This window comes from Daktulosphaira vitifoliae, unplaced genomic scaffold (genome assembly GCF_025091365.1).
Source record: "Daktulosphaira vitifoliae isolate Bord-2020 unplaced genomic scaffold, ASM2509136v1 Scaffold_3, whole genome shotgun sequence".
Classification (NCBI taxonomy): Eukaryota; Metazoa; Arthropoda; class Insecta; order Hemiptera; family Phylloxeridae; genus Daktulosphaira; species Daktulosphaira vitifoliae.
In genome coordinates, this window is record NW_026099574.1 from 14,568,362 (window position 1) to 14,594,359 (window position 25,998).

General features: G+C 23.9%; 1 protein-coding gene across 2 annotated transcripts; it reads left to right on the forward strand.

Annotated features, from left to right (window-relative positions):
- Positions 1-1,173: 1,173 nt before the first annotated feature.
- On the forward strand, positions 1,174-23,357 carry LOC126901001 (uncharacterized). 2 transcript variants are annotated; one of them, XM_050677085.1, is made up of 20 exons: positions 1,174-1,552; positions 2,040-2,178; positions 2,695-2,825; positions 3,650-3,833; positions 5,582-5,724; positions 5,811-5,964; positions 6,039-6,172; positions 6,710-6,893; positions 6,980-7,404; positions 7,466-7,743; positions 7,808-7,963; positions 8,475-8,873; positions 9,240-9,437; positions 9,875-9,990; positions 19,040-19,244; positions 19,430-19,492; positions 19,587-19,800; positions 19,910-19,947; positions 20,010-20,219; positions 23,207-23,357. In XM_050677085.1, exons 1-20 carry the CDS (start codon positions 1,459-1,461, stop codon positions 23,234-23,236), a joined length of 3,495 nt encoding a protein of 1,164 aa, XP_050533042.1. In that variant the 5' UTR covers positions 1,174-1,458; the 3' UTR covers positions 23,237-23,357. The 2 variants fall into 2 exon arrangements, with proteins under 2 accessions (XP_050533042.1, XP_050533043.1); XM_050677086.1 differs by lacking the exons at positions 19,040-19,244; positions 19,430-19,492; positions 19,587-19,800; ... (1 more) ...; positions 20,010-20,219; positions 23,207-23,357 and adding an exon at positions 10,851-10,935 and having other exon boundaries at positions 1,217-1,552.
- The last annotated feature ends 2,641 nt before the right edge of the window (positions 23,358-25,998 follow it).

Consider the following 25,998-nt stretch of genomic DNA (forward strand, 5'->3'; position numbering starts at 1 on the left):
ATGTTATAAATACTTCTATTTAATTTTTTAATTTTTTGTTACATTTTTTTTATAAACTTTTTGAATATTGTTTTAGTTACATTTAAAATTTTTTTTTGAACTCTAATGAGAGTAATAAACTAGTTAATGTATTTTTCATTAAAAAAGTATGTTTTACTGTAACATGTCATTAAATGTTTACATTATACTACTGTTAATACTGAACCATGAAATTAATTATACTGAATTAAAACAACTATTTTTTTTATCATATAAAAACATTGAGTTTATATTCAAATGAATAATGTTTTAATTGCAATTAATAATAGCTTAAATAATGAATATTATAATATAGATGTAACACATATTTAAAAAAATGTGTAAACTTATACATAAATGCTCATGCAGTCATTATTAATAAAAATGTCGGGCTGAACGATAACAATAATATTATTTTACTTTACTAATTTATAACGTTCTCCCTGAAATGTTATGATAATAGTTTTACCTTTTGTTAAAAATTAAAAAAAAAATAATAATAATGATGATGATTAAAATAATGTTTTTAGTACATGGCATTATCTAAGAAATTTTGAACTAGATTTTCATGAAATTGAAAAAATATTACACATACTACTTGTATTTCAAGACCCACATTTAGCGTTTGTTATTCATTTTTTAAAGGTTTTAATCTATTTACCAGTTTAAAGTATTAGTTAATTTTTTTCTTAATGATGAATTAGAAGCAATTGGTTGAAAACTATAATTTATTTTTTAATATTAATTAATGATAACAAAATGTTTTTATAATTAAAAAGCATAAAGCGATTGGGAAACGTCAAATAAATGTACGTTGTCACCGATACAGAATTGCATGTCTATATTATAAAATTAAACAGAGCAAATAGAAACATTTGTGAACAACACAATGATAATTTTTTTTAGCAAAACAACTAAAACTATTAATGTATTTCTTAAACGACTATTAGCAAAAAATTAATACATTTTTATAAATATACTCAACAATGAAAAAAAATACATATTCACATGCATGTGAATATGTTATACTTGAATAACATATAAATTTAATTTTTAAAGACATAACAAAAAGTGATATGAGATTTATTGCGTCTATAATAGAAAGCGCTTTTTAAACAAGTATTATTCTCTTTTTTTTAATCAATAATGTATATTTATGATTAGGTACATAAAAAGTATTGAGAATTATTTTGAAACAGTGTCCGTGACTTCTACAGTTGTTGGAAAACCTAATTTAATATATAGGGGCGTTTATAAAGTCAACAAGTAATAAAGGTAGCGGATAACTTCCGTTTTGCTGTAGTGCTATACCATACAATCTGTAGCGCGCAGTACTAAATATGATCGTATACATTATCGTTTAGTTGTGTAGAAGTTAAAGAAGAAAAATAACAATAATTTATACTGAAGAGAAAATCAACGAATTAAGAAAAATACAATATGTATCAGCTTTACGAAAAAATCCTTAGAGCATCTCTTAAATTTATATGTGTAACATTTATATTATTTAACTTTGTAACATCTCAGTTTGATGGTAAGAAAAATTTATTATTTTTATAATGTTTAATTCACTTTTTGTGTCAAAATTGTATAATTTTGCTATGTGACACAACCAGTGGTTGTCCCCTTTTACCCACAAAAATAAATTCCTGATTTTCCCATTAATTTTTGCTATATTTTTAATTATAATAGTTCGTAATCTCAGTGCTGTTAATAATTAATAGTACTGAGATAACAAACTTAATTATTAAAGTTTTTTTAACTAGTAAGTCTATTTTAACAATTATTATCTAAAACAATTTTTATTTAAAGGGTTATTTTAAAATTTATTGTAGGGTATAATATTTATAAAAATCATTTTTAATATTTTGTAGCAATAACTTTTTTGTAAAACTATACGATATCTCGGTGTAAAAGGTTTGCAATTTTTGATATGCTTGATTAATTAAATGGAATAATATTAATATTTTAATAACTTTAAATTAAGTTAGCAATATATTCACAACTTACAATATTTTTAGAAAAAAATTCAAGATACCTAGGATGTTTTTTGGAAGAAAATATGGATTCTGAAAACAAGTTAGAAAATTATTCTACAAAAAAAGATTGTGCTAATTATTGTTTTGAAAATGATTACCCATTTGCCGCTGTTTACAAATCGTAAGAAAACCTAATCAACTTCAAACAATAATGAAAACCATAATTTATAACAAAGCCTTCTGGACTTTAAAAATGATTACTTTTTAACGCAATTGGGCTCAGCTCAGCTATTAACGATAAAAATACTTTGAGAAAATAATTTCCTGTATCTGAAGTAATCTGATTTTTGAAATCATTATATTCCTATTAATTTTTAGCAAAGGGAAAATAATCTCTCTTTAACCATCCAAATTTCTCCGCTTTAATTTTTTTAATTTTTAAGTAATAATTACCAAACAATTTTAAATTTTTATACTTTTTATTTTACTTAAAACTTATTGAAATTCTTAAAAAATTGTAATACAATTTAAAAATTATTTATTTTAATGACGTACAAAATAATTCTCTGCTTAGATTAATATTCATTTCATTTTTCTTAGAATACTTCTTTTTCTTAGAGAGGAAAATTTTATAAAAATTGTGTATCTTTTTACATCATCTTAAAATGTTGAGTATTTTTTTTTTACACGTGTTTAGTGCCTGTCGTTGTAGTCGAAAATATGTGTCGAAATTAATGAAAGAAATAGATGAAAACTGCATCAATTACAATTGCTTTAAAAATTCTTCGTGTTTTAACTTCTTTCAAATGTATACAACTGGAGTGTCTGGTAAGTAAAATTTTAATACATTTGCTTGTATATAAAAAAAATCAATAAAAATCAGAATCCAACTCTATAGTCACAAATGTGATCTGAAGGCCTATTCATGAGGAATTTAATGGAAAAAATGATACTGATGCTGATGCTGAATATAGAGAAATATGTCAACATTTTGATAAAATAATATACCACAAATAACATATTTTTTAAAACTCTTTCGGTCTAAAAATTTTAAATAGTACTTAAATTTGCGTTATACTTTCTTAGAAATTAATTTTATTTCATCATATAAATTTTAATATTTATTGTAAGTTTAACTTGGCGCATTATAAGCATAACGTCAATCTCTTAACTCAAATATTGTTTGCAATAAAATCCTCCCTTATATACGACAATACGAGTTATGTTTGCCGTAGATATAGACGTACGTGAGAAGCATTGTTTAGTATTAGTATTTTGGCTGACAAACTTGAAAACCATTCCAACGTAGATTCACAATAAACCAAATTAAAATCGTTTCATAGTAAACAAACAAAATTCGATATGTTGCAATTGTTATTACGATCTGGTTCAATTTTGTAAAATTTTATTTCTACACGGAAAAGAAATTGCGGAGTTGCAAATATTTGATGTAAGAACACTTGTGTAAAAATAGCACAAGTTAAAAAAAGCATTAATTTTTAGCAATTTTGAAAATTGTATCCTCCATTATAAAATATGTTTAATGAAATGTTAAAAATAATAATTAAATATCATGAATTTTTTTTTAAATTTTTACATAAAAAATATAGTTTTAAGTAGCTTAATTGTTTACGTTCTGCTTTTTTTTATAGATACGAACAGTTTCCCTCGTGAAATATATTTAGGATGTCTGCAAGAAAGAGTTAGTGATGACGATAATCGCTTATTAAAAACATTTTTAAATCATTATTTAGATAATTCTCCACAGAAATGTTCTGAAGAATGTTTCAAAAATGGATATCTCTATTCTGGATTGACAAATGGATATATTCTTGGGTATAAATTAGAATGTATTATAAAAAAAAAAAAAAAAAATTAAAATGTTTACAAATAATTCTTCCATTACTGGTAAACATTTTTTATTTTTATGGGATTACAATAATTGCTAACAGTAAATTATATATTGTTTACTAAGAATACAGGAAATGTATTAAATACAGAAATTAATCTTTCTTCAGTAATTATTTTTCAGCGAAAAAATTAGATGTCTTGTTTTTGGTTTAATTTCTAAGAATAAAAGTTACTCTCTTAAGATGCTCTATTACAAAAAATTAAATAACATAAAAATTAAAGCTTTTTTAGCTTCAATGCGAAGCTAAGAAGGTATTAGTTTTACTATGATTTTTTTTTTTTTGTGTCTGTTACCACTTTTTTCAGCTCTCACCGGACCTATTTCTTTCAACAATACGTCAAAAGATCACAAATCGTATCTAGTCGAAGACATTACCCTCAAAAATTGAAAATAGGACGTTAACGTTCGCTGTAAATAGGAAAATCTCCAAAAAATAACAAATTTAAAAACCGATATTTTTCGAAATGTATTCAATTTTTTTAAATTAAAACTGCCATAACATTTTTAAAAATGACCAAATCATTATAATATTTTTTTATAGATACATCTGACCACAGGGGGGATTCAAAATGACAACTTATTCACAAAAAATTAACTTGTTCAACTTAACTTTTGAAAATTTTCCGGAAAGTCGGACACTTTTATATATATCTTAAATTAAAGTTAATGTAATATACTTTATTATGAAAAAAAAAATTTTCAGACTTTATTTTATCTTTACAATGAAAATAGCTACTGAATGCTATAATTTATTGAAAAGTGTATGGATCAATACAATTTTTTTATTAGAAATAATATTTATATCCCTCTTTCATTTATCATACTTTATCTTAATCAGAATATAAATAAAGAAATAGGAGATCATATAGCTTTTAGAATAATCCACCAATTTTTTAAAATTAAGCGCTATCTAAAGATTTGCATCGAAGCGTTTTTTTTGATAGTGATTTTAATCCTTGTCAGTTATTATTATACTTGACCCAACTATGACACGTCACCACTATGCCGCGATCCACCTGTGCTGGGTTTTTTAGGAATATTTTCAATAAAAATACTTGGTTTTTTTTTATTACCACATAATTCATAGGTATTTCTGTTTCATTATATTAAAGTAAAACAAATTAAATTCTTTATTTTGTTAAAATATACTTATAAATTTGGCGCGATAATTAAATAAAATAAAATTGTATGAAGTTTCTTTTTAAATAGAGTTCTGCACGTAAATGACACTAATAATTATTAACAATGAAATAATTGAAGTATATTGCAATTCTATAGGAAACATTAATTTAAATTATTTTAATTCATAACGTAATTGAAAACTAAATGATCAAAAATATATTTAAGTCTGTAGTGTAGTGCGGCTTGTCGATTTAACTAATCTGTTATACCTATTTGAGTTATCTCAATAACAAAAACATTATTACCAAAATATATGAATAAATATTTTTATAACTGTTAATACTCATTTAATATTTTATTAAAATTCTACTAATTAAATTTTAAAGGAAATAAATTAATAAAAGAGTGGATAGCAAATACAACTGGGGGTTTTCTTGTAAATTCAATCTCACAATAAAGAACAGTTGTGAAAGCAATACATTAAAAATATTTGTTTTTCTAACGCTTTATTGATAATTTTTTGTAATTATTGAACTTTGATAAATCACAGGACTGCATGTTGGTGTGGCGATCAGTATCCTTGGGTTCGACATAAAATTAAAGAATCTAGTTGTAACCAAGCTTGTAGTGGAGATAAATCAAAAAAATGCGGTGATTATTGGAAATTAAGTGTATACTCAACTGGACTAATTGGTAATATTCGTGTTTAATAATTAGTGTTAACACTTTTTAACTACTTTGAGCATGCATCAAGTTTTAATTGCACTTTCAATACACAGATTATCCTAAGCAACACACTATTGGATGTTTTAATAAAGACGTTTACAATATGACTAGCAAAATTATTGTGCCGTTTCAGAAGGAATGCGATAGCTCAAGCAGATGTAGTCATATTTGCGTAGAAAAAAAATTCAAATACGCGGCATTGAGCGAGTAACTATATATTTATTTGTAATAATTTAAAAGTTATTGTTGAGTTCCGCGAATAATTATATTTCAATTAACAGAAACCGTTGTGAATGCAGCAACGAAAATCCAGATCATGCAAAACAAAAAAACAATTGCGTAAAATGTAATTATGATACAACTGAAAACTGTGGAAGTGAAGAGTCCTTAAATATTTATGAAAATACTTGGCTAAGTAAATATACTTTTACTTTACAATTATTTTTTATTGTTTAATTTATTATTTAAGCTGTTTACTGGGCTATGCTTCCTATTCATTGTATTATAATTAAACAAACATTATTTGTCATCTGTTTGATTCATAAATACCTACACCTTAAGAACATTTTAACATTTTCATGATTTGACATTGATAAAAATATATTTTAGTAATAAACTATGAACAACTCACAATTACTATCAACATTTAAACTATGATGTTAGTCATGACGTCAACAAAAAAACATCGTTTATTTCATTTATTCAATCAATAAATGGAAATCGTCCTATGCCCAATAAAAATATTTTAATTAAAAACTTGTTAAAGATGATTGAAACAGTTTTTTTTATTGTAATAAGTTACTGTTAAGAATAGAAACATTTTACTTGGCCAACGAAAAACGTTTTTAACAATAGGCTAATATAAATTAACAAATTTGATGTTGAATAAGATTTTGTTTTAAATATCTCTTATATATGTTTTTTTTACAATTATTTGTGTACAATTTTTTAGATTTTATCAAAGAAAACATGTCCGAAAAGTATTTGGGGTGTTATGAAAATTCATGGATGTATCCTATCATGGATGGCTGGAATATAACTATTACAAATGGACAAAATTATGATACAATTCGCCAAAGTTGTGTGGCTAGCTGTTTTGCCAAAGAGTTCCCTTATGTCGCTATTATGATGTCATTGTAAGCAATTCTAAGTACAAAATCATCTTTAACATTCATCATAGTTCTGTTAGTTAACTCTAGCACATTTTTTTGTAAATATATAGAAAAATATGCACTTGTAGTTTTGTAAAACCGTCGATAGATGCTAAAGTCGAACGGCATGTTAAAGAACAATGCCATAATAGCTCCACACGTTATAGTGTATTTGCTACGGGGGCGACCTCACATGATTTAACTGGTAATCATTATATAGGATGTTACGAGGAAAATCATTTACAAAAGATTTTTGACCAAGAAACTGTTAACGAATTTCATATTAGCAATACTCCAGAAATTTGCTCCAAGTATTGTTACCAAAAGAATTTTTATTATTTTGGGATCCTTTCAAGAAAAACGTGTTTATGTGGTAACAAATCAATAAACATCAATGAATTCCCAAGACTGGTTGACAGTAAGTGTAACATGCAATGTCCAGGTGATGCAAACAAGTATTGTGGTGGTAATAAAAAGATTGCTGCATTTGTTATAGGTAAATTTTATAGTTCTCTGTTAAAAATATTTTATTAGTAATTTTTTTATATTGTATTAAGGAAAAGATTGGATAAAACTACATAACTGTCTACCGAACTGTGAATGTGTACTATTGTCTCAATATAATACAACTGTAGTTGATTGTTCACACGGAAATCTTAATAACACCGTTGAAATAAATTCAATGTTTGCAAGTACTTCATCTTTGGAGATGTATTTAAAATATAATATTTTTCAGGAACTACCGAAATTATCGAGCTTTAACATACTTACATTAGATATCAGTAATAATGTCTTAGATAAACTTAATGGAAAACATCTCCCTAAAAATTTAAAGGTTTAAATCATTATATCAATTTAAGAAAAATTAAAAATTGCTTATATGTTGTATCATATTGAAGGTTTTAAAACTCCACAATAATAAACTTCAATATTTTGATAAAAGTACACTAATTTACTTGTCCAGCTTGGATGAATTAACATTATCAAATAATAGTTGGGATTGCAGTTGTAAATTTTTAGATATGTTCGATTTTATGATCAATCATCGTTCTATCGTAAGTGCTTGAAAATGATTTCTATTAAATTGAAAGTATTTTTTATCTTAATAAAAGTGACCTTAATTATTACTATCATATAAGAGTGCAGAAAACATACATTCATTTTTTTGAAAAAAAAAAACAAAATATTATAAAAGTTAAATATTGTTTGTAGCTTTTAATAACTTTTTTTTCGAAAATCATCATTTTTTTTCCCTGTATCCTGTATAACACTTTATAACATTTTATATGTAAATAATCAACTGATTATTAATTAACGTAACTGTTATTTCTTTGTATATTTATTTTGTACATAAACTAATCGAATTCCTTCCATCATTTCATATTCTTGTGTTTAAACATACAGTTAATAATAAAATTCATTTGAGTAATGAATATTTTCAAAATATTCTTGTTTTAATTAATTAAAACGTTAAAATTATTAATAACTCAGAAAAAATGAATTATTAAATATGAATAGACGTAGTACATTTTCATGAAATCAAAATAATAACTTATACATTTTCAGATTTCAGATATAGATATAGTTACATGCCAAACAATGTCTATTCCTATTGTTAGTATGACAAAAAATAATATTTGTCCAAAAACAGAATGGCTTTATTTTTATATTACCATTGCGTTGGTATTCATTATATTTATATGTTTCCTGTGCGTACGTTTTGATCTACATAAAAAAGTGCTATTACGCTGTTCAAAATTTCGAAATTTTGATAACATTCTGTTTCAACAAACAACCGATACAGAGACTTCGGAAACACTTATGCGGATGATAAACTACGATGAGCTTGTTACAGCCACGGACAATTGGAATAAAGATCGAATTTTGGGCGAAGGCGGTTTTGGAGTCGTTTATAAAGGGAATTGGATTAATACAGATGTAGCTATTAAAAGATTGAAAACCAAAGTATGCGATGATCAAAGTATTTAGTGTTATTCAAGTTTTTATTTATATTGTTTTTAGTTAACTTGTACTACCATAATACTGTAATTTATTTGTTTATTATTAAAATAAATGTCTGTAAGAGAATAATAGTAATTTTTTGATCGGCCTTAGTAGTTAAACAAAATGTAATTATTTTAAAAATATAATTTTGATTCAATTCTTATAGCTGAAGTCAAAATAAACTTTTTAATAGATTTATACTAACTCTCAACGAATGATTTATTTAAAAATCATTGATAGGAATTGTCATTAGCAGTTTTATTTTTTTTATATTTATATATTTTGGTAATAAAAAATTGATACATTTAAGTTGTCTTATTTATCTAGGGAGTAGCTGAAAAGGTAATAAATATGCATACTCTTGGCAATAAAATTCAAAGTTCTTCACGTGAAATCATGTACTTAAATGCTATTAAACATGACAACATTCTATCGATGTACGGTTTTACAATTCATGATTCAGAATCTTGCCTTATTTATCAATTTATGGCTAATGGATCTTTGGAAGACAGACTACAATGTAAGGTAGGAAGTGTGATATGGATACATGAATTATTTCGTTAAAGTTTTCAAATATAAAAGGATATAAGTGTATTTCAAATTTACTTATCGGCAAAGTTCTTACAGCCTCCATATAATGTTTACCATGTTAAATTTATTTTTATTTTTAACTCAATTGGTTTAATGGCAAAATACCATATATTAATAAAAACCATTACTACGGTCAATAAATTTTATGCTTTACGTATCTCAGTATATTTATTAAATCGTATTAATAATTAAAAATGCAAAATAGATCATTATTTTTAGTCGATAATTACTAGATTTGGTTTTGGCAACAAAAAGTAAATAATTAAATGTTAGTTACTAGTATATCATACGGTTAAAGTATTATAGTTTTTGTAATTTAAATTATTTAAACACCAAGCGTAAATTAAAAAATTTAAAATAATATACTTCAGGATGGCAGTAAACCGTTAAACTGGCCAATGCGAGAAAATATTGCTATAGGAAGTGCTAGAGGATTACAATTTATGCATAACATGAATATTCCGTTGATTCACGGAGATATAAAAAGGTAAAGTTATCATAAGAGTTAAGTATGAAAAATATCCTTTTTATAATTCATTTGTTCACTTTGCAATACTTTGCAAATAAAACTATGAAAAAATGTACACATTATTTAATTTTTTATAGATATCATAAAAATAATTTATCAAAATAAACATTCAAATATTAATATATTAGAAATATTACACTTTTAAAATAAACTTAAAAGTTATTATAAATATTTTGTTAGTTCAAGACAAAACATGTTAAACGAATTTTTGAGTTGATAAGTATTTAATTATCAAATCATTTAGTGATTTGCATTAGTAAATTTTTATAAAATTAATTTGATAATTATTTTTGTATCTTTTTTACTTTTTATACCTTATGTGGGTTACCTGATTATATAGTATTGTAAGTTAGAATTTTTTATAATGAAAGTTTCTTCAACCCACGGAAATTTCTATAAAAAATTAAAATTTAATAAAATAAACGTATAAATTGTTTTTATAATGTTTGAAAATACTTAATTTATTAATAATAATATTTACCGTCAGTTATAATTAGAGTCCGGATTCGTATGTATTTAAAAAGTTTAAAATTATATGCAATTAATTAAAAGAAGTTTAAAGACATGGCTTAGTTGGGACAAGTATAGCTGATATTTGACAGTAATTAAAATAACAATCATAAGAAAAGTTTTTTTTGCAAATTTGTGGAAAGAATTGTTGAATTATTCCAAAAGCAACATTAACTCCTATTTTCCTAACTAAGTACTGATTAAAAGTTCTTTGATTTATAAGTACAATATATAAATATATATTTATAATATTAAATTAAATTTTGTATGAAATTTATTTCAATAATTTAATATTGTAATTTTTACAGAGAAATTATAAAAAATTATAAAGTGATTGTATATTTCATTATTTTTTTGACAAACGTATATAAAAATTGAAGTGTATGATGCAAAACTTTCCAGAAAATAATTTTTTGTTAATTATAATTAACAATTCATAATTATGAATAAATAACACGTTAAATTGGTCTAAAAGGAATTTTCATCAGAGTCAAAATTATACTTTTCTAAATAAATTTTTTGCGTTGTGTTTCAAATCTGCAACTATTTATACTATACTTAAAAATAATTTAAAAAAAAATTGTTTTTAAATTATTATTGATTTTGATTTGTTAATAATAATCCGTTTGAAATGCAATTTTTAAACTATTTCTTTGGGTCTTCATAGTTGATTTTTATGAAAGTTTATAATAGATGAAAGTTGAATTTTTTATCTTAACATTTTTTAGCTCAACTTTCATGTTTGAAATTGACATCATTAATTGGAAAATATTAAGAGAATTAATAAAATGATATTGTTAAGATTAATATGTAGTCAAGATATTTTACTATTTACACTAAATTTATAAGATGAGTTTATTTCTTTTTTGAATTTTTATCATAATGAATAATTTTAAACAAAATCATAGTCACTATGGAGCTCATAGTATTTAAAAAGACTCTACAATTGAAATATTCAGAGCAAAACAAAAACCGATCAGAACGATTAAAAAAAAAATCTACTCAATTTAGCGTATTATAAAAATTGGTTATAATTGTAAAAACCCATTATTAAATTTAGGTGAAATCAAATATCAATTTAATTGTAAATGATTTATGCAGTAACATGTTACCAACAGTTTTGAAATATTATAGAATGGTTGTAGCACATGAGTATAGAGTTAAAAAATTAATAAATAATAAAGTAAAATGCTTTAATTTTTTTTTTTTTAACCTATAATATTGTCCTTGATATTAATTGAAGTTATTCAATTTAAATGAGATAGAAATAAAACATATTAAGAATTTTTATCTACTAAAATTGAATTAAAAAAAAAAATTAAACTTGTACTCCAAGCATAGAGACATAAGTGTTATCGACACAGCAACCGTACAGTGCATTTAACGGTACATAAAAAGTACAATTTAAGCAAATTTAAAATTTCGAAGCCGATTTTCTTGACTTCAAAGAAGTAAACAATTTAAATTATATTTAACTTTATATTCTATGTCACCTAGATTCATATAATTTTTATGAAAATCAGTATACTTCCCTTGTAAAGTATATTAAAATGAAAAAATGGCTTAGCTGTACATTAAAAAAAAAAAAATAATTGTGTAAAATTAAAATTAAAAATAAAAATAAAATCATTTTGAATTAATTTTTCGAATAAAAAATACACTATTTTCTTATAAATACTTTCAAATAAGTTTTTGTAAAATAATTTATTAAAAAATTTTGAACTATCCAGTTTTTACACAAAAATTGTACTTTTAGCTTCGATGCGAATATACAGAGTGATTTTTTTATCATAACCCACTCAATTACTTACAGAATAATAATAATTAAAAAATTTTTTTTATTATTATCTTTAGTTACACATTATTCTTGAATTATTAACTATGTAATACTTTTTAAGTTCATCCCTTATGCCTGGTAAGGGTGTCAACTTTGTTTTTTTAAATGGTAACACATATTTTTAATTTAATAAAATGTTTGAGTTTTTAATTCAATAATAAATGGGATTTTAATTTTTAATAAAACTTAATTTGTTTATTAATGATATAAACATTTAAAGTTTCAAATTTTTGAGTTAATATATAGGTATAATACACAAGGGATTACAAATACAGGTAGCTATTTGGTTTTTTATGATATTGATATCACAGTCACGGATTGTTTATTATCAATTATGACTATCAATAGATATACTTTTTGTATTGTCAGTTAGTGTATTTATAAACTCACAACAATGTACCTTACTATCATTGATAATAACAATGCTGTGTACCTGCTAATATTGATGTCATAAAAAATCAATTCCTTATATTTTATTCTAGCTCACCGTGATAGTTTTAAATTTATAATTATTTAATAGGAAATACATTCTAAGTGAAAATTATATTTTCTTATTTTTTGTAATACTTTTTATGAAATAGAAAATACAACTAAATAATGTTACTATGTAGTCTTTATAAAAGAGGTGATTCGTTTATTCCAACTCATTACTAACAAAATAAAAGTTATATAGGAAATTTATTTTTAGTTTTTTTAGTTTTGAGTACTTTTTTGGTCTTATTTATTCTAAAAGTAGTACGTTAAATAATTTATTGTAAAAAATTAATAGCAAATTTGCATAAAAAAGACACGAAAACTTACTGATTTAGAAATGTAGGTATATTTAGGTCTAAATTCTCTTCTTGGAAGTTTAATAACTTATTCGGGATTTATTTTTATTTTTGAATGTACAGAATTTTCTATTAATATAAGATTTAATTATTAAATCAACAAATAGGCCTCAGGCATATTTTTTTTAAAAGCCAGACAAATATTTTTGTGTCAATTTTTAATATATATTTTAAAATATACATATTTTGATATTTATGTATACATAAACACATACATCTAAGTATTTTTTAATTTATTAAATCATTCAATGAATCACAAAAGTTAAATTCGCTTAAAACACTCATAAAAAATAAACGTATAAATTATAATTAAATATATATAAATTTATGTAAAAACAAATTTTTATTGGGAACAAAAAAGGCTTTTTATTATTCTAAATATATAAAAATGGTTTTATAGATTTATTTTTTAAATTTTTAATATACATTGAATGATAATATAAAAAAATTAATTTAAATTAATTTAGATTAAGATTTTAATTAAGATTAAAAAATTAATCTTAGTTAATTATTTATGTAAATGCTACTTCTATTTCGCTTTCAACAGTACTATTCCAAATTATATAAGTTACATAGTAATGTCTGTTATATATACAGCGTGGCCAGCATTCACTGATAACTTAAATAACTTTTAATCTAGTTAATATTTTTTACTGATTTTTTTAAAATAACAGTTATACTTTAGGTCTATAATCATATCTCAATAATTGAAATTGTTACATTTTATTAAAATTCAATAATAATTATTTTTTAATTTTAAATAAATTGTAAAAAAAAATCTAAGATTATAGAGTAGATTTTAAGTAAAATTTTGGTTAAAATTATCTTATTAATATTCAGTAGTAAATAGTCAGCATCATTATAAAGTTTTTGAAAATTTAAATTTTTATGTGTTTAAAAATTGAAATACATGTTGAGACAAGGACAAAAGAAAAGTAAGATAAGCAGTTTGATCTCTAAAGAGATAAAACTACTCATTAAATAATAGGTATTGTTCGTGTTTTTATTTGAAATAAAGGCGGTCATCATTTTCATAGAAAAATCTATACTAATATTTAAAGTGTGAAAAGATGGTGTTTATTTCTGTCCTTTTTTATATAACATAGCAAGTGTTTGATACTATAGAATAAATACAGAAAAATTCAAATTTTTACGAAGTTTAAAATGTTACAGAAAATTTATTTAACACAGAAAACTATGAAACATTAATGAGAATTTTTTTCACCAAATTATTTTTTTAAATCTATCCTAAAAAATGGCTATTTTGAAATTTTTTTAAACATTTTTCGTAAATTTTTAAATTAAATATAATTATAGAAATTATATCAATTAAATTATTATTATAGCCCTTAAGTATATTAACTATTAAAAAAACGGTAGCACAGTGGGGCGAGGCGCAGTGTGGACGAGGCATAGATGGGACAAGTATAGATGATATCTGACAGTGATTAAAATCACAATCATAAGAAACGCTTCGATGCAAATCTGTAGATAGTGTTTCCTTTAGAGAAATTGGTGAAATATTTTAAAAGCAACATGAACTCTTATTTCTTTAATTATATCCTGATTAGTAGTTCTTTGATTTTAAAATATAATATATGAATAAATACTAATTATAGTTTTTAAATTTAGTATGAAATTGTGAGGCCAGCTATGATGTATGATTCATAATGTTGGGCGGTTGATAAGAAAGTAGAGCAGAGAATAAGTGTAGCAGAGTTGAGAATGCTTAGTTGGATGAGTGGAGTGACTAGAGAAGATAGGATAAGGAACGAGCATATAAGAGGAAGTATAGGTGTTGCGTCAATCGTGGATAAGATGACAGAAAATAGACTTAGATTGTTTAGTCATGGTATGAGGAAAGAAGAATCGAAAGCTGTAAGAACAGTTATAGAAGAGAATGTTGAAGGAAGAAGAGATAGAGGAAGACCAAAAAAGAGATGGAGGGATGCTATTGAATGCGATTTGAAGACAGCTGATNCGATTTGAGGACAGCTGATGTGAGCGTAGAAGATGTGGGAGATCGTGTCAAGTGGAATCTTAGGATAAGGGTGCCCGACCCCAAGTAGTTGGGATTAAGGCAAAGAAAAAGAAAAATATTACCAGAAATTCCGGTGGCAATTGACATAATATGATTGTTATTTCGGAATGTACAATTTAGCGTTTAGTTGGGTTTAAATAATATAGCGTCAAATCAATTACCTACTCTATCGGTTGTATCTCAATATACACTACACTTTAATGNTTCTATCAGTTGTATCTTAATATACACTACACTCAAATGATACTATAAATAAATAAACTCACACATACACACATATGCATTTATAACATTGTGTCTAATGTAAGTATAACATGATAAAAAGTAACCGTAAAATGAAAAAAATGGAATATAAATTTTATTACTCATATTAAATGTAATNAATAAATAAAATAAATCTGATGAAAGTTCCTTGTAGTTAACTTTCTGACTGCATATTGATCTTAACGATACAATTTTTTTAATTGTCATAAAATTTTCTATTTAATTATGTCAATGTCAAACTTACCAATTGAGCTAAAAGTTATGGTAAAATAAATTTTTTTTTTTATTATAAACATTTACAACAATCAACTTTAAACGATTAACAAAATTGGTTAAATATGTCATTTTCCTTATTTTTAACTTATTAATAATCAAATTAATATTAAATTAATATTAAATATTATATCAAATCAGTATTAATTTAAAACAATTTTTTTTGTTCTTAATTATTTTTTTTTATATGTAAAAACTATTTTTTAATAATATTAAAACTTAGAAGTTATAGAAAAAGTCTAATTGCACATTTTAAAACATCGCGAAAAGTTGATTTAGAATAGTATATTTTTGTTTCTGATGGAAGTTCCTTGTAGTCCAGTGTATAAAACTCATAACTTTGTTGACTGTTATAACTTTATCAAAAACGACCAAATCAGTATATTTTTTTTTTATTTAGATGCATGTCTTTATCTATCATTTGGTTTTCTTTTATAAATCTAACCCTTTACTTGCCCACAAGAGGGATTCAAAATAATAACTTTTTTTTTTTAGTTAAAGTAAATCATTAAAATTAATTCAGTTCTGGATATTTCAATAGTAGAATCTTTTTAAATATCAAAAATTACTTAGAAATGATTACTATGATTTCTATTTAAGTGTTCTATTACGATAAAAATGCAAAAAATAATGAGTTTTTCTGATAAATTTACAATAAATAATAATTATAAAACTTTCTGACTGCATATTAATCTTAAAAATAACATTGTTTTAATTCTCATAAAATTTTCTATTTAATGATTCATTCTAGTCAACGAAGGAGTAATTTTGCAGAATAGCAGAAAAAATTCCCAACAAACTTTTTTTTTTTTTGTTTTAATTAGGCAATTGGTGGATTATTCCAAAAGCAACATCAACTCTTATTTCTTTAATTATATCCTGATTAGTAGTTCTTCGTTTTTAAAATATAATATATGAATAAATATTAATTATAGTTTTTAAATTTAGTATGAAATTGATATTTAATAATTTAATATTGTAATTTAAACGGAAAAATTATAAAAATACTAAAGAAGTTATATTTTGCTTTACTTTTACGCGTATAAAAATTTAAAGGGCTTGATACAATAATTATCAATAAAAACTGTTTGTTACTATAAATGAATGCACTGGACTTCAAGGAACTTTCATCAGAAGCAAAAATATACTTTTTTAAATCAACTTTTCGCGTTGTTTTCAATTCTGCAATTAGACTTTATCTATCAGTTTTAATTTTTTATATTATTACTAATTACATGTAAAATAATAATTAAAAGAAAAAAAAATTGTTTTCATATTATTACTGATTTGATTTTTAATATGTTAAAATAATCAGTCCAAATTTTCATTTTTAACCTATTATTTTGGTTCTTTAAAGTTGATGAAAAATTTTTGATAAAGATTTATGAAATATAATAAAAATTGATCACTTGTGGCTAATTAATTAAGTAAAATTAAAACTATATTAAAAATTTTATTAATTTAAAAAACTAAAAAATATTAAACTCAAAGCCACAAAAAAATTAATGAAAAAGTCGCGGATACGTATTTCGGAAACAATGTTACCATTATCAACGCTAAATATGTGTCAGTATGTGTTTAGCGATTTTTGTAAAAAAATTCTTTTTTATATTTTTAACTTTATAATGCTATAACTTTTTGAAAGATGTATGGATCAATATAATTCTTTTTTTTATGGATGCATGATGTCTTTAACTATCATTTGGTATAATTTTTTTATAAATCTGACTTTTTACCTGCCCAAAGGGGGGGATTCAAAATAACAACTTTTTCAGAAAAAATTTACTTTTTCAACTTAAATTTTGAAAGTGTTCCGGAAAGTCTGACACTTTTATATATATCATAAATTAAAGCTAATGTAATGCACTTTATTATGGAAAAAAAAATTTCGTACTTTATTTTGTCTTCAGGGTGAAATTGGCTAGCAAATGCTATTTTTGTGTGAAAATTCTCGATTTTATTTTTTTATTTTTAACTTTATAATGCTATAACTTATTGAAAAGTGTATAGATCAACATAATTTTTTTTTGAGAAATAATAATTTTTAATAATCCCTTTTTCATTCAATATACTTTATCTGAATCAGGATATTAATAACGAACTAGCAGATCATGTTGCTTTTGGAATAATCCACCAATTTTTTAAAATTAAACATTATCTAAAGATTTGCATCGAAGCGTATTTTATGATAGTGATTTTAATCACTGTCAGATATCATTAAACTTGATCATACTATGCCACGTCATCACTGTGCCGCGACCCACCTGTTCTGTGTTTTTTTTTATTATAAACTTCAAAAAAATCAACTTTAAAAGACCAAAAATATAGGTTAAAAATGATATTTTACACATACAATTTTTGATATATTAAAAATTAAATCTGTAATAATTTAAAAACAATAGTTGATACAATTGAAATATTCAGAACTATTTTCCTTATAGTTATATCCTATAGTTTTTAACTAATTAGTAATAATATCAAAAATTATTGGTGATAGAAAAAATATAATTGCTGATTTGAAGTTTTCAAAAAAATTGAATAATAAAAGTATATTATTAACTCTGATGAAAATTTTTTACAGACCATTTATTCATAAATAACAACAAATTATTATCTAAAAAGTTTTGTGTCAAGCTCTTCAATATTTATACACATTTGCCATAAAAGTAACCACTACTTTATAATTTTTTTATAAATTCTCCGAAAAAATTACAATACTAGATTATTAAATATCAGTCTCATACTAATTTAATTGCTATAATTAGTATTTATTCATATATTATACTTTTAAATGAAAAACTTACTAATTAGAAATACTATAGGAAATAGGATTTAATTTTGCTTTTGGTATAATCCTACAACTTTTTGAAATTAATGTTTCTTATGATAGTGATTTTAATCACTATCAGATATCATCTATACTTGTTCCAACTATGCCATGTCCACACTGTGCCGCAACTCCACTCTACTACTGTTTTTATTTATTTTTTAAATTGAATGTTAGTATAAATTTGAAACTATGTAAGAAATAGATTCATATCTGCTCATTTATATAAGGTTCATTTGAGAAATAGTCTCTTTAAATTAATAGAATTTTATTCAAATTATAATATTACCTTAAATATAAACTATTACTCTAATGATTTAACGTTCTTATGAGAAACAAACTAGCATTGGCTGTCTATTTAAAAATTATTATTTTAAAATTAAAAATAATATATTTAAAATGTATATAATTTGATTATTTTTCAGTGCTAATATACTTTTAGACTCTAATTTTGAACCACGCATTGGTGATTTTGGTCTAGCTCGGGTAGGCGCACAGTTGAAAGAAGAAGAAGGACAACTTTCAGGAATTGAAGTCAGTCACGTATATGGAACAATGCCTTATTTACCAGAAGATTTCCGTAAAACTAAAAAGTTATCGACTAAAGTGGATACTTATAGTTTTGGAGTGGTATACAAATTATGTAACAGAGCCTCATACTTAAATAATTCTGAATAAAATTTGTTGAAAATCATTTTTATTTGCATCATTCATATTTTATATCATGCATTATCCTTTGAAATTACTATAAAATAACTAACTACGTAAGCAATTTGTATTCAATCATAATTAATACAGTTCCATGCATGTTTCAGGTATTATTCGAAATAGCAACAGGTCTTAGATCATTTGGTCGCTGTTCAAGTTACAGATATTTAGTAAGTATTATTTAAAAAGTCTAACAAAACGTGGGATCAGACTTGAAACGTTCAGAATACATTTATTATTGTTAAATATTATATTATATTTTAGAAAGATTTTGTACTGTCCAAATTTCAAGCTGGCAAAATCCACACTATAATTGATAAAAAAGCCGGTTCAGATACACATAAATCTTTTGAGTTGCTAGTTGTATTAGGAAAAGCTTGTGTGGTTGACTTAGCCAGTAACCGTCCAGATATGGCATTAATTTATAAAAAATTATGTAATGATACGATGAAACCGGAAAATAATATAATTACAAGAGGTAATTAATAACAAAAAAATTTAACTCGGAATTTATTTTCCAGTGTATTCTAATTATACATTGATTCATTAATATATTTTATTTGTTACTTAAATATTAATATTTTCAGACTACACCGAAATTGACATGGACATTGAAATGCAAAAGGTCGGATAGAAAATAAAAACGATAATATATTAACTTTGGCATTAAAAAGTTTAATGTTTTAGAATCAAATATTTATAAATGACCAGGAAGGGGATGGCAACCAGAATATTAACGAAAAAGCTGTCAAACTCCATAAAATTAAAGCAGCATTGATCGCACCTCTAAACGATATTCCGTCTATAACTGATCTTTACAGTACTACTCAAAAATCGATACATGGCGAACGACAAGCTAAAACGATAAACCTCCCAGACGACACTGAAAACATTTGGGTACTTTCTGTACATATACAGGGTGGCCCACCACTCACTGACAACTTAAATAACTTTTGATCCAGTTAATATTTTTAGCTGATTTTTTTTTTAAATAATAGTTATACGTTAGGTCTATAGCTATATCTCAATAATTAATTTTTTTACATTTTATTAAAAATATTAATTATTTTTAAATTTTAAATAAAATGTAAAAAAAAAATCTAAGATAGCTATTTTGTAGAGTAGAATTTAAGAAAAATTTTAGTAAAAAAATATCTTATTAATATTCAGTAGTAAATATTCTGTAGCGTTTTGAAGTTTGTGAAAATTTGAATTTTCATGTATTATTTTACGGTATTAAACATTGAAATACGTATTGAGAAAAGGACAGAAGAAAACGCTATCTTTTCATGATTACTGTGTATACATATGATAATAATGTGTATACATTACAAACATGGCATTAATACCTTGATAAGAAATTAGATTTAACATGATGAAAAGATTGGGGTTAAAATACACAGATAGGAACCTTCTGTATAACCTATACAAGGATGAATCCGCAGTTATAAGGATCCAAGATGAGGAAGAAGAAGTAAAAATAAACAGAGGAGTTAGACAAGGTTGTACATTATCCCCAATTATATTCAACGCATATATTCAAGAAGCAATAGATATGATAAAGGAAAATGCCAATCTAGGGATAAAGATTAACGGACAAAAAATAAGTATGTTACGCTTTGCCGATGACATAGCTTTAATTGCTGAATGCGAGAAAGATCTGGCTCAACTAATTAAAGCTATGGATAAAACATTCGAAAAAGAGTTGGAAATGAGAATAAATGTGAAGAAAACAAAAGTAATGGNTTATTCTCATTTCCAACTGTACTGTGTATATGTATACACAGTAATCATGAAAAGATAGCGTTTTCTTCTGTCCTTTTCTCAATACGTATTTCAATGTTTAATACCGTAAAATAGTACATGAAAATTCAAATTTTCACAAACTTCAAAACGCTACAGAATATTTACTACTGAATATTAATAAGATATTTTTTTACTAAAATTTTTCTTAAATTCTACTCTACAAAATAGCTATCTTAGATTTTTTTTTTACATTTTATTTAAAATTTAAAAATAATTAATATTTTTAATAAAATGTAAAAAAATTAATTATTGAGATATAGCTATAGACCTAACGCATAACTATTATTTAAAAAAAAAATCAGCTAAAAATATTAACTGGATCAAAAGTTATTTAAGTTGTCAGTGAGTGGTGAGCCACCCTGTATATCTAAGAAATTAAATAATTATCTATGATAAAAACAAAATAGATAAATGATATCTAAAATACTTTATTTTAAAATAAAGTGCAAAAAGCTGGAAAACTATATTAAATAGACATGAATAGACATGTGTAGAAACATTTTTTTCCAAAATTATATTTCTTTTGTGAGTAATCGAGTAATTTATGATAAAACAATCATCCTGTATAGATGTTCTAAATGTGAAGAGTACACAGAAAAAACAATGTGAATTACTATTATCATAATTAAGATTTTAGATTTTGAAAACTTTAGTTTATTTTTTAATATTCTTTTTTTACAAACTGTCAAAAGACTATTATTTGAACGAAAAAATTATCTTTATAACAATAATTGTATATAAAACATAGTTTTATAACAATTAATAAAAAATACATTTATTTGAAGTTACACATCTAGTGGGTGGCTCCTTAGCCTAGTTTAAAACTAAATATTTTAAACTAAGTCTTATGGTTTATGACGTTCAAGACGTCTAATATCTTTGCAGTTGTCCAAAGTGGTTGTTAATCTCACCTCATGTTAGCGGAAAAATCTCTTTAGTTCTTCTGCTACGGTACATACAATGAAATCACGGTGCATAATATCGTTTCTATCGTACCAATAAGTTGATACGATGGCTCGGAGAGCAACAATATTGAATCGTTGAGTAACGCGAGTCTAGGTACACTCTAAGATATTTAGCTGAATATTTTTGTGAAATAATTTGATGATTCATCTTAATAGGAATATTATTGGTTTTACGTAGTGTATAATTGACATGTACTAATTTGTTACTATTGATTTTAATTTTCCAACATCTTGTCTATAAGAAGATCTTATTATTAGTCTAGTTTTTTGAAATTAAAATAGGGAGATATCTCTCACCGGATATAATTTTAGAAAAGAAACTAATGTCTGCTTCATGTCTTCAATTAGCTATGGAACAGAATTTCATGGTATCTTGAATTTTAGTTAAGTTATAAGGTAGATGAGGAATTTTTAGAATAAATATAGAAAAATGACCTTTCTAATCTTATAATAAGCACTGCTAATGTCTGAGTTATACTAGCTAAGGAATTTATAATTATGCAAAGGGTACTTGGACATTTTTCACGCGATTATTTTGTTAGAAAATGTGGGGTATCTTTAAGTTTTGCATTAATAAATTAGCTATTTTATCGTAGCTACGTTAGCTGTAACAAATTTTGCTGGTATACTTTGTAGCAGTTCAAACTACTATAATTTTTTCAAGATGACAATTTTCAACAGTTATTTGATACTCAGGACAAACTTTCCAATCCGCAGTATGCTTTTCTCCAAAATTGTCACACTTCTATTAGGTCTTTTTAAGCATTGCTCAATTCACAGACCTATGTTTTTATCCACATTTTGTACAATTTGAAGATTTGAAGCAATAATTTTGCGTCACGAGAGTGAGATCAAAACATAGGTATTGCTTTTTTGGTTAACAATTAATAACAGAAGGTTTTTTTTGGTCTTTCTAAATTTAAAACACTATTTTCTTAATTTACAAATTGACTCCCATTGTTTTTTTACGTGTACCTTTCAAGTAAGAAAATTGTAAATTTACAACCAAATACTACAGAATTTGGTATCTACAAATATAATTAGAGAGTATGTTATTTCAAATTTTTTTAGTGTATTACATAGTTCTTTACTAATAATTTTATTTAATCTTAGGATGAATATTTTTTCACTACGGATTTTTGAAAAAAAAAAAAATAAATAACCGGAAATATTTTGAAACATCAATATATTTATTTATTTTTAATGTGAATATAAAATCTATTTTATAAGTAAAATTACTACTACACAAATTTTTTGATGAATTATATCAATTATTTGAATTGTCTGTAATATTGAAGAAAATATCACTATTTCAATTAAAAAATATAAAATAATTTAATTAATAATAAACGATTTTTCGATCATCAAAAACTTTTAGATCACATATTTAAAATAAATATTTTTATACCTACTAAAGCAATCACAAAAAACCCAATCAAAAGGTATCTAAAAATTAAATTTACTATTTATACAACTAATGATGTCATAATGTATACCATTATTTATTGACAAAAATGTTATTTCTTTTATAGCAAATTGGTATTTTTGCTCAATTAAATTTTTATCCACTGTTTGAAAGGTTCTAATTAAAAAAAATATTAAAATACGATCATATTTTAACTCAACAAAAAATACTTGTTTGTTTGATAAATTTTTTATTCTGTTAACAAAATTTTTTGTTTAATCAACAAAACAATATTGCTGACTGTGTATTAAAAATACATTTTTTTTATTTTACTAAGATGTTTTTTTTTAGTGTAAATACAAAGACTATACTTAGAAGTGACGGTAAGAATCGTAACACTCTCAAAAAAGTATCTCGAGTGCTTTATTGAAGTTAACCTTCAATCAATTTGATATAAAATGAATGTTATGTTAAGTTTTAAAAACTTGACATATAATTAAATGTTACTAAGTAAAAGATTATAACTTATGTAATTTTTATGTAATAATTCATAAGTTACTTTAGGTATAGAATTGGTTGTATTCAAAATATAATTTAGAGGAGTGGTAGAAATTTATTTATTATAAAATTTTCTCACATGAAAAATCTTTAGTTATAAAAATGCATGAAGTCTTACAAATATAATAATTATATTGAATATTTAATCAATGTCGTAATAACGTTTTATTTTACATGTATCATTTTATTGTGTTCACAGTTTCTATTGAATTAGATATACCTAAATGTTTTCGTTAATAATTTTAGATGTGTGTTGAAAAAGTTCCAAGTCGTTCATTTTTTAAATTCAAGTTGATATCGGTTAAGAAATTAAAGGAGTGTAAAACTAAAATAGCATTTTAAAATTATCCTATGAAGAATTACCTATTTAAAGTTTTGAAAAGAAAAAAATACATTTTTAAAGAGATTGCGCAATACATAGTTAATCAATCTACTCGTATTACACGATAAAAAGAATATAAAAAATACATTTTCAACATTTTATTTTATTCTTCAATACATACAAATTTAACTGTTAATGTATTTTAATTCTTACCGATAATATTTATTCTTTGTTCTAATAGTTTAACTTATTATTTGCTTTTCTACGGTCACATTTTTCAACAACACAATATAGTTTATAAAAAGAATGACACATCATACAATATTTTGTAAGGCTAAAATAACGAAATAGAAAATGAAATTTCAAACACTTCAAGTTATTGTATAAGACTCCTGTCAATTCCATTCTATATTTTTATAAAAATAATATTACTTTTTAATTATTATCAAATAATATTAATTAACTTTTAGTCATATAAACTAAATTTATGATTACTAAAAAAATGTCATTGAATTTACCTTGTTCAAAAAAATTAGTTTGAGAATTTCAAAGGAGTTATATAAGTTATGTCCACTAAAAATAGTTGTTACAGTGAATAGTTTAACTTTATTAGAATGTTTAAAATGAATTGGTTTTTTTTTCTATAACTATAAAATATTCATGGATCAACAACTAGTACATTGAATTGACAAAAGACAACTTTTAATCTATATTCACAAAATAGCATACGGTACTATTTTCAAGGCAAAGATAAAATAAAGTCCGACATTTTTTTTCCATGATAAAGTAAATTAAACAAGTTTTAATTTAAAATGTATATAAAAGTGTCAGTATTTCCAAGACACTTTCAAAAGTATATTTTTGGTAAAAAAAGTTAACATTTTAAATCCCCTCCTATGGGCAGAGAAAGGATCAAATTTATAAAAAAAAATATACAATATCATATAGTACATTACGCATCTATTTAAAAAAAATTATATTGATTTGGTCTTTTTTAGAAAAGTTATGGCAGTTTTAAGTAAAAAAAAAAAAAATGAAAAAATGTCGAAAATTATCGATATTTCAATTTGTAATTTTTTTGGAGTTTTCCCTCATATACGGGGAACGAGGGAAATTTTTTCAATTTTTGAGGTTAATGTCTTCGACTAGATACGATTTGTGATTTTTTGACGTATCGTTTAAAGAAAGCGGTTCGGTGACAGCTGAGAAAAAGTGGTAACAAACACAAAAAAAAAAACACATCATAGTAAAATCAATACCTTCTTAGCTTCGCATCAAAGCTAAATCTAATTGAAATAAAAAACCCAGCACAGGGGGTATGACGAACCCGTATTATTATAGTATAATTGTTGTTGGATTATTTAGTTGTTAATAGTAAGTAGACAAATAGGGTTTGAACCGTTGTTGCATAAAGTGTAACATAAATGTACTATTGTTAATAATTATTTTATTTTATACTTTATTTAATAATATGTGTAATACACTTAACTCAAAAAATATTATTGTTGTAATTCGCTAAGTTAAGTGTTACTATTATTAATATTATAAAATATAATACGATTTTTTTTATAAGTAAAATATATTAGGTATATGTAATATATATATATATATATATGTATT

What these genes read in the sequence shown, in the direction of transcription:
- LOC126901001 (XM_050677085.1), top strand. Translation starts at nt 1,459, where the DNA reads ATGTATCAGCTTTACGAAAAAATCCTTAGAGCATCTCTTAAATTTATA. An exon ending in ATACTCAACTGGACTAATTG is followed by an intron (nt 5,725 to 5,810) that starts GTAATATTCGTG and finishes TTCAATACACAG; the next exon opens with ATTATCCTAAGCAACACACT. An exon ending in ATCTCCCTAAAAATTTAAAG is followed by an intron (nt 7,744 to 7,807) that starts GTTTAAATCATT and finishes ATCATATTGAAG; the next exon opens with GTTTTAAAACTCCACAATAA.